Source organism: Sylvia atricapilla, chromosome 1 (assembly GCF_009819655.1).
Source record: "Sylvia atricapilla isolate bSylAtr1 chromosome 1, bSylAtr1.pri, whole genome shotgun sequence".
NCBI classification, from domain to species: domain Eukaryota; kingdom Metazoa; phylum Chordata; class Aves; order Passeriformes; family Sylviidae; genus Sylvia; species Sylvia atricapilla.
Window position 1 is genome coordinate 41,084,155 of NC_089140.1, and position 13,935 is coordinate 41,098,089.

General features: G+C 42.3%; 1 protein-coding gene across 1 annotated transcript in view; it reads left to right on the forward strand.

The window, feature by feature from the left end:
* The first annotated feature begins 6,708 nt into the window (after window positions 1–6,708).
* Window positions 6,709–13,935, forward strand: part of TGFBR2 (transforming growth factor beta receptor 2) — a 60,016-nt gene continuing 52,789 nt past the window's right edge. The window contains exon 1 of the mRNA XM_066320237.1: window positions 6,709–7,291. Coding sequence (XP_066176334.1) covers window positions 7,198–7,291 — 94 coding nt within the window. The 5' untranslated portion in view covers window positions 6,709–7,197. The remainder of the gene's footprint in view (window positions 7,292–13,935) is intronic.

The window sequence follows — 13,935 nt, forward strand, 5'->3', positions numbered from 1 at the left end:
AATCATCAAAGAAAGACAGAGATGAAAACCAGGCTAGTGTTTTTGGCAAGCAAATGCATGCATCAAATAGCAAGGACTATAAAAGCTCTTCAGAAGATTCAGTCTGACTTCAATAGGATATTCTCACTCCCTAAGGAGCATCACTACACTTCTCTGCACAACATCTCACTCTGCTGCCTGGCTACCTTGTTTTACTCACCATAAAGCCTACAAATTCCTCCATTTCTGAGCATTTTTTAAATATAAGATTGGCAAAAGTCCCTCAGGACAGGAAGGCTCCAACTGCTGCATGACTCAGAGATCAAACTATGGTAGCACTGGGAAAGATGTCTCCTTATCTATGCTTCAAAGCATGTGAAGAGACATCAAATATTTACTCACACTCTCGTCCTTCATCGATGTCAATTGCACCTCCATTTCTAATAGGCAGGAGAATTACCAAACTGCTTTCTCCAAAGCCAGAAATATTCTTACAGACAGGGCAAAGTTGAGCAAGAAATGTTGTACACATCTTTGTGGAAGGGAAAACTGACTTTGAACCAGCAATGTGCATTTGTTCCCTCACTGAAGTCAATATCTGGACATAGAACTTGGGAAACTGACACTCCAGAACTGCCAAATTGACAGAAAATACAGTGTTGTTTCTCCATAGACAGTGGAGTCAATCATGAATCTTTTACTAACTTCAAAGCATTTAATTCTCAGTTAAGGACTATCTATAAATAGCACTTTAATATTGAAAAAGGCAACAAAATGGGTACAAGTTGCAAAATGGGTGCATATCCCTAATAGCCCCTATGTTGTTCTAGTGACACAGGGAGTGTTGAGTATCACTGAAGCTGTGGTTTAACAATCTTTGCCTCATCCCTGCAGAGGTCTTTAATGCCCCAATGTTTGTCCTGACTGACCAGACAGAGTAGGTATTCCTCACATCTTAGAGTCTGAGGTGAGCACTACGCAATTTTCACTGGATTACAGTCACAGTATAAGACTGCCAAAGCCAGGAATTGAAACCAGTGACGGTAGCCTGGCCACTCTGACCTGATTTGTGACTGGAAATGCTTGTCCAATATTCAAGGCTGGTAGGATTGCATGGAGAGCATCTTCAAGCCAGGGAGATGTCATACCAGTTGGAAGATGTGGGAGACTGTGTGTGTGCAGCCTGAATACGAGGCTTGGAGGCTAGTTCAATGAAGATCTTAGTCACAGAAGAGGAAAATAGCAAAAGTGAATTTTATTAGCTAAGTTATTTGCAAGCTACAGTTAGCTCATTTGTTACGGGGTCAGCTCTGTTGGAACAACATCCAGCTCCCAAGGCATCCTGGATCCTCCTGAACTGCTTGCTTTTGACCTCTGAAGCACAGTAGCCACCTCCTGTGACCGCAGATCATAAAGTTGCCTTGCAGATAAAAATTATGGAACCGTGCATTTCCTTCCTGAGAGGAACAGCTGTGCTATCGCAAATAAATTTGTTTAAAGATCGCGGTCAAATGAGCCAGTTTAACATCATCAGTGTGCTGCATTCCTGAACAACACAGACATGACCTTCTCTTTGGTGGGGTGGGAGGATGCCTTCCTCAGTTCTGGGGCTTTGTGGTTGAAGTACTGAGATTCTTTCAGATTAGATTTAGGGATATATTTTATGATAGATTCACAACTCCCTTTTGTTCCTGTGGGAAAAAATGAAACAGAAGGGCCTCTGTGTTATACTACTGATGTTCTTTGATAGTTTTAGATATTTACTGAGGCTTGGCATCCAATGTTCAAATTCTTTCTAATAAAGAGCCTATAAAAACAAGGTTTGATGATAGTAAATACTGCAAATTAGCGGTAAGGAAGACAGGTTCCATGGGCAACCATATTTTTGAGCAACTTAAATTATATGCAGAGTATATCTGTAATAATTTGTTTCCATGTCTTTTAAAAATTCTACATCATCTAGTCTTAGTTTTACAAGTTCATTGTACATGTAAAAGATTCCACACAAAAATACAACACACTTGTGGAAGTGTGCAAGTTTCCCTCCTGCTCAGATACTCATTGTAAAAGCTGGAGGAAACAGTACAGAGTCTCCAAATGTCCCTTGCCTTTGGAAAAGTAGGATGGGAGTTTTAATTTTAAAGGCTGTGTGGTGAGATTAATGGTGTCTCTTGCCAGAAGCGCTGCAGAAAGATACCTCTTCTAACGTAGTTCTGCTTTCACTGTTGCAGGGTGTTTACACATTCACAGCAAACACAGAGCATGCCAGTTCAGTGAAGCTTAGAAATGCTTGATTTGCATTATAGCTAAAAGACAGAGACCTGTGAATGACAGTGCCCTGGGAATCTGGTGCTAATTCGAATAATATTTCAAAACCTTATTTTGATAAGTGTCATTCAGGAGATTTGTGCAGAAAGCTTTACTAAGATAAATCTTGAAGATAACATTATTCTTGTTGCCTCTGATGTATGCAGGAGTTGATAACAAGCTGATTTCCTTTTTCTGACGGATGATTACATACAACAGATGTTTTAATTTGATTACATCTATGAGATAAGCATAATACTGTGTTAAGTCCAAACACATTTTTAAAGTTCTTCAAAACATTTTACAATGAATGTAACCTTTTGTAAATGTCCTTGCTTGAAGCTGTGTGCATTCTCATAATGGTGCAAATTATCAATAACAAGTTGAAACCAGTGATTACACAAAAGGAGAAAATTGCATTTAACAGTAGCTGTAATTCTGTGCCTATGATAACCTAAATTAAGAGAGAAATATGATCAAATGGTGATACTGAGCACAACAGTTTCACACTGCTCCTAAGATGACAATGTGTTTTTCAGCCAGTGATACACGACAGGCAGAGTTTTTATCAAGGATGCTGAAAAGCGAGTACTCCATGCCAAGCCCCCTCAATTTGAAAATTAACGATTTGAAAATGTCAGTTTTGTAAACAGAGCACTGCAGTGAACGGTGGTTTTGAGTTTCAAATAACACAGGCCTACCAAATTTGACTTTGATTTGAACTAAAATGCCAAAATTTCTCTGAAAAATAAAACTCTTGCCTAACTGTAGTGAAATCAAAGTGTTGTATGTTGCTCCCATGTCCTTTTTTTTTATTTTTTTTTTATTTTTTTTTTAATATGTAACATGGTGAGAACAAAAAAAAAAATTCAAAACTAATAGCCTGCTTCAAAACAAAACCCAATCTGTACCACAACAAAAACATCAAAATGGGACATGTCACTTTTTCAAGCAGATATCCTATTTTTATTTTGAAAGTAGTTATGATAAAACTTGTCTAGAGTTATCAATATTTTTATTTGGGTCAAGCTACTTATTCCAGTTACTACATTAATAGTTTCAGTAAGGCAATATCAGCATACTACGTACCTTGTTATCTTGCGTCATTCCAAATAAAAATCACAGGCATTAACTCCAATGACTGCCAGTGGGTAAAGCATCTTGTAGCTTACTTTATGTGATGTACTGCATTTCAAAGAGCATTTCCTTTAGGATTCATGTCATCTAACATCAGATACCTAACAAGCAGATGTCTGGGCTGATTATGCTCCCTATAATCAACTCACTGTGTTTAGAAGGTTTTTAAAATATCTAGACTCCTTCCCCTCCTTGGATGACCAAGGGAATGTGGGTGACCTAATAACCTGCTGCCACCACAATGGCTGTTCTGTTCATCCAGCATTTGTCCTCCATCCCTTGGTTCTTGAACCTGATCTGGGACTATCCCATCACAGTCAAACAAACAGGACTGCTCCATTAGATGGTGAGAAAGGTGACAGGTTTTCTCAGCCATCTCCTGGAACTTCACTGCAAGGCTAAGTTTTAGGCAGCTAAAGTAAGTTGAGATGTATCACCCTACACCACATATATCAGCTCTACACAAGCATGAATATTACATTCTGCTGGTGCAACTGTATAGGCCCTACTTAATTCTGCTTCTGGGAACTATCTTGTTCTGGGATCCTTAAATAAAGCAACACTGAAGTTACTAAACAAGTCAAAATAACTGCTTCATTGTGCACATCAGCAGTTTGTGGCTGTGACCAGAATGGTTTTGAGTTGAGTGTGTGTTAAGTACAGTGAAACAACAGTTTTCAGTAACAAGGCATGTTTCGTAGAAGATTGAAAGTGGTTTTCTATGAGGATAATGCTGTAGTTCACATGGGATTTTGACAGAAATATGATACTGAAAGCTAGAAAATAGTTAGAATAACAAAGAGAGATCATTTATACTTGGTAGTTTATGGACTGTTTTAAAAGCTGTACTTAAGGCCTGCAGCAAGGAGTGGTCAGTGTGTTTTCACTAGAAAGCCCTGAGATACAAGAGGTACTAAATTGTTTGTGCTCTGGGTATATATTTCAAAGGCTCAGAAAAAAAAACCACAGTGTTCAGTGCCTTGATATTGTGCCTTTCTAAGTGAGGAATTGAAAGTAGCTGTCTTCCCTTACCCTATCAGGCTGGAGATTATTATTTACACCTTTAATCTCCGGCTGTTTGAAGAGGACTCCTTCTCTACCTCAGTCAGGCTGATGTTAAATACTCACAGTTTCTGTTTGGAAGAAACTGCTATCTGAAAACAAGGAACTGGGAGCTGTAAACTAGGAAATGGGAAGAAAATACCAGCTTGATCTTGTTTCATATATTTTGGTTGTCCAGGGAATCCTGATTAAACTGTACTTGGGCCCTAACAGGGAGATTTATAGTACTCAAAAAAGGCAAAATGTGAGTTTTCACTAATAAGCCTTTCTGGGATAAATCTGTGAACCAAAGTTGGTTTTACTTCAACTTCCATACAGGCTATTGGTGACAAAGATACTACTTTTCCCCTGAGGATACCCAGGTAAGATTTTCCTTCCACACAAAAACTTTCTAGTAACATCTCTCACTCTCATGTGTTCTCAGAACATCCAAAGCTCAGCTGTAGCAAAATCCTCACTGCATGATGTATCTGTAAAAATAATGGCAGTGCTTGCACGGAAATATCAAATTCCTGAATTCCACTTGTAGTAGACTCCTCACTTGCTGGGTAAGGGGTGCCATATCACCTCATGTGAGGGGAGGGGCAGTGGTGCCTGGCTGCACTCAAGCATTTGAGGCTATTGGAAACCTCAGTACAGCCCTTCTCAAAGCCTCCATCTCCTGCAAGCCCCTCACCTACTGCCAGAACCTGGGTGAGAGACTGGGCAGAATATGCCCATATTGGAGAAGAGCCACAGCACTCACGTGAGAGAGAGAGAGAGATGCAAGTGAGATAGTGTCAGGAGTGCCAAGTCACACCTGGATCGTGACAGGTTTGAATAGTAATATTAAATCTGTATTATTTGCTTTTAAAATTCTTTTTCACATTGGAAGGTAGTGACCAAAAACTAACAGGAGAGTTCAGCACACACAGCCAACTTTCTAAGCAAACAGCACCTATTTGGCACCTGCAACTTGACAGCTCCAAGGAGAGAGCAGTGTACAGCACACAGTATATACTTGTGGGGGTTGAGAAATGCTTTTGTCTAAATGGATACTGGAAACACAGTCATCTTCTAGCACAGAGCTGGTGCACAGGAATTGATAAGAACACTCCAGCCTGTGCCCAAACGGGAGTCTGAAACTTTTCTTACCTCTGGAAGGTGGTGACTGACACCTGTTTGAGTGAATCTTGACTGTATTAAAAGGGGGTGAGGGAGAGGAAAATGCTCTTGCAGTGGTTTATGAGACTTTGTAACATAAACTGAGACTTCATGGTGAAAAGATGCATTTAGGGAGTGTTTAAAACTGAATTTACATAAAATCACAAAATTTTTTTTAATGTCTGTTATAGGCCAATTAAATTCTTTACGCAAACATTTCCAAATTCAAACAGAGGTAATCTGGGACACGCAGAACACAATTACATATATTCCCCCTGAGGGCTTAGCTCTTTTTCTGAAATACCCAGATCTGTATCTCTAACTAGTGTTGTAACTGAGACAATAGTGAATCAACAAGGTTGGAACAATTGCCCTCAAATTATCCCTATGTGCATCAGTTTATACCCTTCAATCAATGCCCAGCCGTTTAACTCAGAGAGAAAGGAAGACTGTGAGCTGAAAATGGGTCTCAATACAACTGCTGGCTATGCAGTCGCTGGATTTATACTGGCAGAGAGCTCAAGCCTTATTCTGGTTCAAAATTTAATGGTTCTTACAGTCTCTGACTGGGCCATGAAAAGCTGACATCCCTGGTGTGGTCCTACTCTGAATCCTAGGTACAACTTCCCCCTTGCAGAGAAGGCAAAACCTCTGGTAGAAGTTCCTTTGGAGAGGGATGGAGACGAACTTCATTTGGGTCACATACACAGCATTTGAGATAAAGTAGAGCCCAACCAGCCTATTTGGGAGCGAAATAAGCAGCAGGTGTCAAGTTGTTCCAGTCAGCTTCAACATCTTCAAGGCGAGTGCCCAGCTAGTCTGTGTGAACATATCCTGCTATTACCCTGACTTCAACCTCCTCTGCTCCCTGCTTTAGTTCATCGGAGGGGTTGCCACCTTCTTTGCGATACCAGTTCTGCAGAGGAGAAAACAGGCTGCTGCAACAGCATCGTTAAGGTCAGGGATACCGATGCGAGGAGGAGATCTGCAAAGTCTCCATGTCCCAAATGACACGTCTGGGTCCTTCTCGACCCGCAGGGAGAAGGAGCCCTCTAAGCTGGCGGCTTCCTGTCGACCTTGAGCCTCCCCGCAAGCCACGGTGCGGCTCCGGGCGGGCGGCTGTGCCCGGTCCCCGCCTCGGAGGGAGGCAGGAGGAGGGATCCGGGCTGCACGTCGGGGCTGGCCCCGGCGCGCTTGTGGTGGGAGAGCCAAACCTGAGAGGGGCTGGCCTCTGGCAGATGATTGACACCAAACTGGGTGAGGTTTCATGTTAAAAGGAAAAAGAAAAAAAAAAATAAAGAAAAAGGAAAGAAAAAGGGCGAGAGCAGGGGAGGGGGTGACTGTGGGAAGGGGGAGAAGGAACTACTGTAAGAGTAAGAAAGTCCTGCCCAGCTGTTTGCGAAGTTTAAGATTTCCTGTTTCCCCTGCAGCGCCGAAGTGAAGTTTCAGTGAGTCACCCGCAGTCCCGAGCAGCGGAGCGGCGCAGCCCCGCTCCCCGCCACCGCCGCCGCGGCCTCCCGCCGCCCCCGCCCCGCCCGCGGCTCCGCGGCCGCGCCGATCGGCTCCGCGATGAGCGCCCGGCTGCCCGGGAGCCCGCGGCGCCTGCTGCTGCGCCTCTCCCTCTGGCTGCTCGTCGGCAGCTCGGTGCCCGCTCTGCTCCGGGGTAAGTGCGCGCCGGCCCGCGCTGCCGCTTGACAGCTGCCGCGGCCGGAGCGGGGCGGGAGGGGAGCGGGCGGGCGGCGAGGGACGGGCGTCCGCCGGGGCCGCCGGGGGACACGGTTGCTAAGAAAGTTTTGAGGCTGGAAACATTTCAGGAGGGCTGAGCGTGTTTGTTGACGGCCCTGCTGGAGAGCAAGCGGAGAAGAAAGGACTGAGAATCTCGGTGTTTCGCGGCCGAAGCCGAGATCCCTCCGTGGAAGGGAATAAGGGCGAGAAAGGAGCGGATTTGGCAGGAAATCGGCAGGGTCTTCTCGGGCCGGAGGAGCGCGGAGAGGGCATCTGGGGAGCTGCCTGCGGTGGCCGGGGAAGGGCTGCAGGCCCTGCCCGCAGCTGATGCTCCCGCACCTGGTGCCGGCGCCGTGCGTGGGGGAGCCGCGGCCCCCGGGCAGCTCCGGCCGGGCACCGGCTGTCCCGGCACGGGCAGCGGCTGCGAGGTGCCGCGGGCGGCGCTCGGCCGGGCCTGAGCGTGGCCACAGAGCCCGCCGCTGCCCGGGTCTGCGCTGGGATACCACAACTTGGGTTTCGTGTCAGTTTCTGCCAAGAGCGGAGTTCAGCCGTGGCTGTGAGCAGTTGGACTGAAAAGCACTCGTTCCTCTAGCACTCACCGCGCATGTTGTTTGACTCACTTTAAAAGTGACACTTTTTCATCTTTACCCTGCTTCTACCACGATATCCTTAGATAGCATTTTGGGGTGTGTGGCTTGCACTGTTCTTCATATCGTAATTTATAATGTACCATGAGCTTAAAGTTCCACTGCAAAAACAAGATTCCTGCCCTGAGGAGCTTTCCATCTCCATCCTATCAGTAGTTACCCACATCTGTGAATTAAATCTGTAATATCAAGGTTAGGCCCTAAATCATGCTGCAGCACAAGTGGTGAACCTAAAAAGAGAACAGCAGATTACAGCAAACTGCATCTGAAAAACACTTGTGAAGAATTAAGTTGATTTCTAAGATATCTTGTGATAGCACATGTGTTTTTAGTCTTCAGGTGAGGTGTGCAGACAGCTGGGCTTCTACAAACTTTGGTCTGGGCTCTCTGATGCTCCTCTCTGGTCCATTCATGGTCAGTAGCGATCCCAAATTTTGGCTGAAACATAATAACATAAAGTGGATAACTCTGGAATAGCTACTGCCTTTAGCTATGTGCAGTTTTGAATAACTTCATGCTTCATTAACAGCCGTGTCAAAGTCAACAGGTTTTGCATACCTGCAAACTTACTCATGAAAGCTTAGGGCAGAAGAAAAGGACAGCCTAAGAATAAGACACTATGGTGTCCCCACAACTCAAAATTATATTAAATTAGAGGTGTGCGGCTTCTTGTTAATTTTTTTATATTTTTTTATTATTTCTCACTAATATAAATCATACTCAGCTAGTGATGGCTTTTATTTTGACCCCAGCCCCAAACTTTTGCAGATTCCCATCACAAAAATCTTTAAATGGAGAAGCTCAGCTTTTGTTAATCTTGTGTTATTTATTATTATTTTTTCCCACTCAATCAGTTATAGACAATCTCAAACTATGGGTAGATTTTTAAAAGTAGGCATGACTCAAGAGTTTATTCTTCTTTCTTGTCATAGGTCCAGTGAGGAAAAAGAACATAAACTGGTTACAATTCCAGCATTTTTCATACTCATCTTCGTCTATACCCTACAATAACCAAAACCGAGTAGACCTGTCAGATGATCTATCCCATAGCTCCAAAAACTGTTTTGTTAGTCACCGTAGGATTCTATTGTGATATAGAATTCTATTATGTCAGGAAGAGTTGATCAGAAAGCACCAGTTCCATGGAGCAGAAAGTGTGAGGTTTGGATGTTGGTAGTTATTTGGCACCAGAATGAAAACGAGCTGCCAAATGCTTGGGGGGAAAAAAAAAAAAAGAAAAGAAAAGAAAAAAAAGAAAAGAAAAGAAAAGTGCTACTTTTTTTGTAATAACTCAGCAATATAGTGAGGCTGAAAAAAGGAGACATCCATCTCAGAAGAACTCAGTTTCCAGGTATGTCCACTGACTAACCAGATGGCTGGTTAACAAAGCACCAGCTAAAATGTCATTTTAACATTCTTCAGATCAAAATACTAGATAAGAATGACACATTCTCATAAAGATTTCAGACAAACCCACAAAATCATCAGCAGGTTCAATAGGAATTATCTCCTTTGAAAAAGATTCTCTCATGTCATGTACTACATACAAGTGATTGACCATTTTTTGCATAGAGTAAAGGGGCAAGGTGTGATTTTCTGGAATTATTTTGAATGATATATGGAGCATTTAATCAATCTATGTCAGTGCAAAACAGCAGTTGTCCACATAAGAAATTGGTATGTGTTCAAGTGAGTATGAATTTGTAGTTTATCTTTGGGTTATCATAACCAGAATTTTTTTTCCTTGGGATCATCCATGTAATAACTGTTCATCTCTGAACATCAGGAACTTAATTTCTCCATTCAGCCAAACTCTATTTGTGTTATTATCTATTTTTTGAAAGCCATATCAAAATTAGTTAATTTTATAATATGAAAATCAAATTTAGAGCTTCAGATATTTGCAAAAAGGGAGTAGGAGAGCAAACATCTTGTAACAGGATGGAACATGTTTGTGACAGGATTGAGTCTAAAATGCATTCCCGCCTCCCATTAAGGCTGGCATTTTGGCAGGTATTTCAGGAGGGAAGTAGGGATATATCAATGTTGATATTGCATTTTCTTCTGTTTGCGGGGTATCCTTGAGTTGTGAGGCCTTTACATATATATACCTAAGACTTTGAAAAACACTGTTGTTTACTTGTTATTTTTTTAGTTTCTTGGCATTAACATGCTTCTCTAAAACTCAGGTGGTGAATTCCATATCAGGGTGATTTCTATTAAAAAATTATGAGCCAGATCTTAAGCTGCTGCAAATGAATATAGTTCCATTAGCACTACTACAGTTAGACAGAGTTATAGCAGGTTTCCTGAAACAGTTTCAAAAGTCATTTCAAAGAAAAGGGCAGTGGAGAAATTCAGAGATTTTCATATTCATAGCATTTTTTCACTCATGTTTTATAAACACTTACTATTATATGACCTATATTTAGTCAAACAATATTGCTTCAGAATAAAATACTCCTTTCTGGGATGAATCGTTACCGTTTCAAAGATGCAGCATCCTATAATTCTGCCTGATAAAAGCTGTCTTTGTGACAAGGTTACCTCTGAGCAGAGGAGATAATATGGTGGCAGGCTCTCACCAGAAGGAAAACTCCTCGTGGTCTGGCTTGTGGGGGTTTTTGAAGTTTGTTTTTTTCAAAGGCTTATAGAAAGCATTTGCTCTTTTGAGGGGAGGAAAATAAAAAAAAGAGCATAGTACCGCTGTAGCACCAGTTGTTGTTGGAGTTTCCGATGCTTGTATTTCCTCTGCAAGATATTTTTGAAGTGTTTTTTGGTGGTGGTTTTTTTTTTTTTGGTTTTTTTTTTGCATTTGTGGCACAGGAACTCTTTTCTTAGTAACATACATATGTGCTATATGCACTTTGCTATAACATTCACTGCCACTTCTCTGACCTCAGAGAAGCTGTGCCTTACTTTCAGTACTGCCAAAATGAGCGAAACCAACTGGCTGGGCCCAATCTGTTGCTCTTGGATCTTGCAGAAGAGTGCATTTGTATCAGCTAGGTACGAAACACGGTCAGCAGTGCAGTGACAGATTCTGCTGGATAGTGGTCCATGCAATCTCCACCCTGGCTGGCGTGGCTGCAGTCCAGCGTTGGGGGCACAGTGAAAGGCAGGGCTCCCAGCCTGCTCTGTGGTCCTGGGATCAGCAGGAGGGACTGCCACAGCCCTGATTTGCCCGTGGTTCCCACAGCCCTTCTGGCCCCTGACAAGCAGAGGAATGAAAGAGTGCCCTGAGGCAGGTGGGAGATGACAGCATCATCTCCTTTGCCGCAGAGGAGCCTTTTGACTCAGGGGAAATACCCAGGTAGGCACATCCCAGGGACATTAGGGAGTTTGTATTCCCAGAACATTGCAAACTCAGTAAGATTGTCAGAGGTATCAACCAGTCCGTAAAGATGTTGGAGAGTAGCAGGGGTTCCCAGCATGAAGTAGTGGAGAGCCAGTTGTGATACAAGAAGGAAAGTTGGCTGAATCCTAGCCTAAGAAAGTGCTGAGATTTGGGTTACTTCATAGGTCTTAAGCCTTAAATTTTGTTGGTGTTTAGAGCAGTTTTTGTTTGTTTGTTGTTTTTATTTTCCCTACAGGAAAATGGGAAGTGTTTTTTAAACTCTTATAAAATGGTTTCAGGAATAAAATAAAAGGCAATGAAAAAATACTTGCGCTTTTCTGCGAACTGTTATTCTGGAAGGTTAAAATAAATCAAAAAGAATATGTGCTGGCTTTGACAGCCAAAGTGCTTTTGAAGTTTAATTTCACTGGCAGGTGTTGTATTAAGAAACAGCAGAGAAGCTTCTTACTACAATGGATTGATTGCTTTTACAGTAAGGAGTGAGTGTACACACTGAGACAGGGCAAATGCCACTGAAAGCAATGGGTTGACACTAAACATTTGCAGAATTGGGTTCTCAGTGACCCAGCTAAGTCTTCAACAGTTGTTTTTTCGTATTATGCCTGCTCTCTGGCATAGCAACAGAGCAGCAGCTCTGGCATTTGTTGAGTACAACATTTTATATCCTACTGCCTGAAAGAACACAGTTTTAGTTGTGTACAGATGTTTAGGGAAAGACATGTAAAGACAGCAAATTGCTTCAAATGCCATCCACTGATGGAATCTCATCCAGAGGAGTAGTTAGAACTAACAAATCTCACCAGGAATTGCTTAATCCTACTTTTTTCCTGGTGACAGCATGCTCATCATTTGTATGTGTCCATTAGCTTCTAGAGATTTAAGCAGAATTGAAATTGAAGCATGTATTAAGAGTTCTGCCCAGCAGTTCATATGGACTAATGTCAGCTGGATTGCATTGCTGCAAAGCTTTAGCAACTGTTCAAGATTTTAAGAAACGATCACATTTGCAGTATAAGGGGAAATACTAGTTCCTGATTTGTCCATGTTTATGCATATTTTTTTAAAGATGCCATTTCCTTGCTCTTTCTCTTGCTGAGAATGTCGTTGTAGTTGTTACAGCTGGAACTACCTGTCCTTTTTTTTTATATGAGTTTTAAAGCCTTTTCACCTCTGGGAAGATCGTCTTGGGAAGAAGTGGTTTTCCTTTGCTCAAACAACTGGTATTTAGCAAGAACTTCCTGCTGGCATTCATCCCTGAGTTAATCTGGTTAGAATTAGAGCTGGTTGAGAGTTTTTGACACTGTTTTTCATGGGAAAATGCTGATTTGTCAAAACTGAAACAATTTGTGGAAATGTACCAGTTTCCATTAAACTTTCATCAGGAAATATTTCCTTTTTTTTTTTTTTTTTTTTTTTTTGGGGGGGGGGTGGGAGGGAGGTTTTGGGGATTGTTTTGTTTTTTGTTTTGTTTTGTTTCTTCCATAGTCCACAGTGGAATTTCTGATATAGAAAGATAGATAAATAGACATTAATCAATAAGTCAAATAAACACAGGCCAGTGGAGGAAAGGTGGGATGAAGTGCATGTCCTGGCTCACAAAATGCACGTTTGAAACTGGAGCTCCCCCTATCCACTCTCCCCAGGATACTGGAGGGCTGTCATTCTCGCTGGGCATGCATATACAGACATCCCACTTATGTACCACCTCAGATGATTTTGGTTTCACTCTGTTGTGAATATGAAAATGTATGAAATGTTGAAACACTTTGTGAGGCAGGAAAAACATTCCCCTGACGGCGTTTTTAAGGTTGACCTGTAGCTGTTCATTTGCTCCTTGTTGGGCGGGAATGGCAGTGCTCTGAATGGCTGATGTCTTCTAGTCTTTGTTTCACATCATAATAACAAGCTGTATTCGGAAATTTCTGTCATGCAGAGGAACTACAATTTTGGTTATTAACAGTCCTGTTAGTCTGATTCCAGGATTTGAGATCTCTGCTCACTCAGAGTAGTGTTTTGGCAAAAAATTTGACTGAAATTAATAGATTTCAGGAACAGATAGAGGAGTCTCCTTCCTTACACTTAAAGCATCCTTCGGTTGACAGCCCAGCAGTTACATCCCTACAGTGACACCTGGGATTAACACTGTGCCTTTCCAAAGGCAATCTGAAACTAGGTATTAGAAATCTGTCTTCTGTTTCCTACTGTCTTCTGTTGGAACCCAAGCACTTCAGCCCAGCTCTCAATTGAGCTGTTTCCCTGTTCTGTTTGTAGACACCTGAGGTTTTAAGGTAAAAAAGGAAGATTTATCGAGCAGCCAAAGCTGTATGTTCAGCCAGTGATTTGCAAGTCACACCACATTCTTTATAGTGTGTTTATAGCTACCAGTAACACAAGTTCTGAAAGATCAATTCTGCCTTCTGTGCAGCTGATCAGTTCCTCCAAAACATTACACTGGTATTCCTGTGGGCTTCGTTTAATGCAGCCTTAAAGCTCAGTTAAAAAAAAAAAAAAAAACTGGTCTATGCAGGGGACATTCCAAAACGCACATTTGTTCCCAAGGTCGTGGTGGCTCTGTCA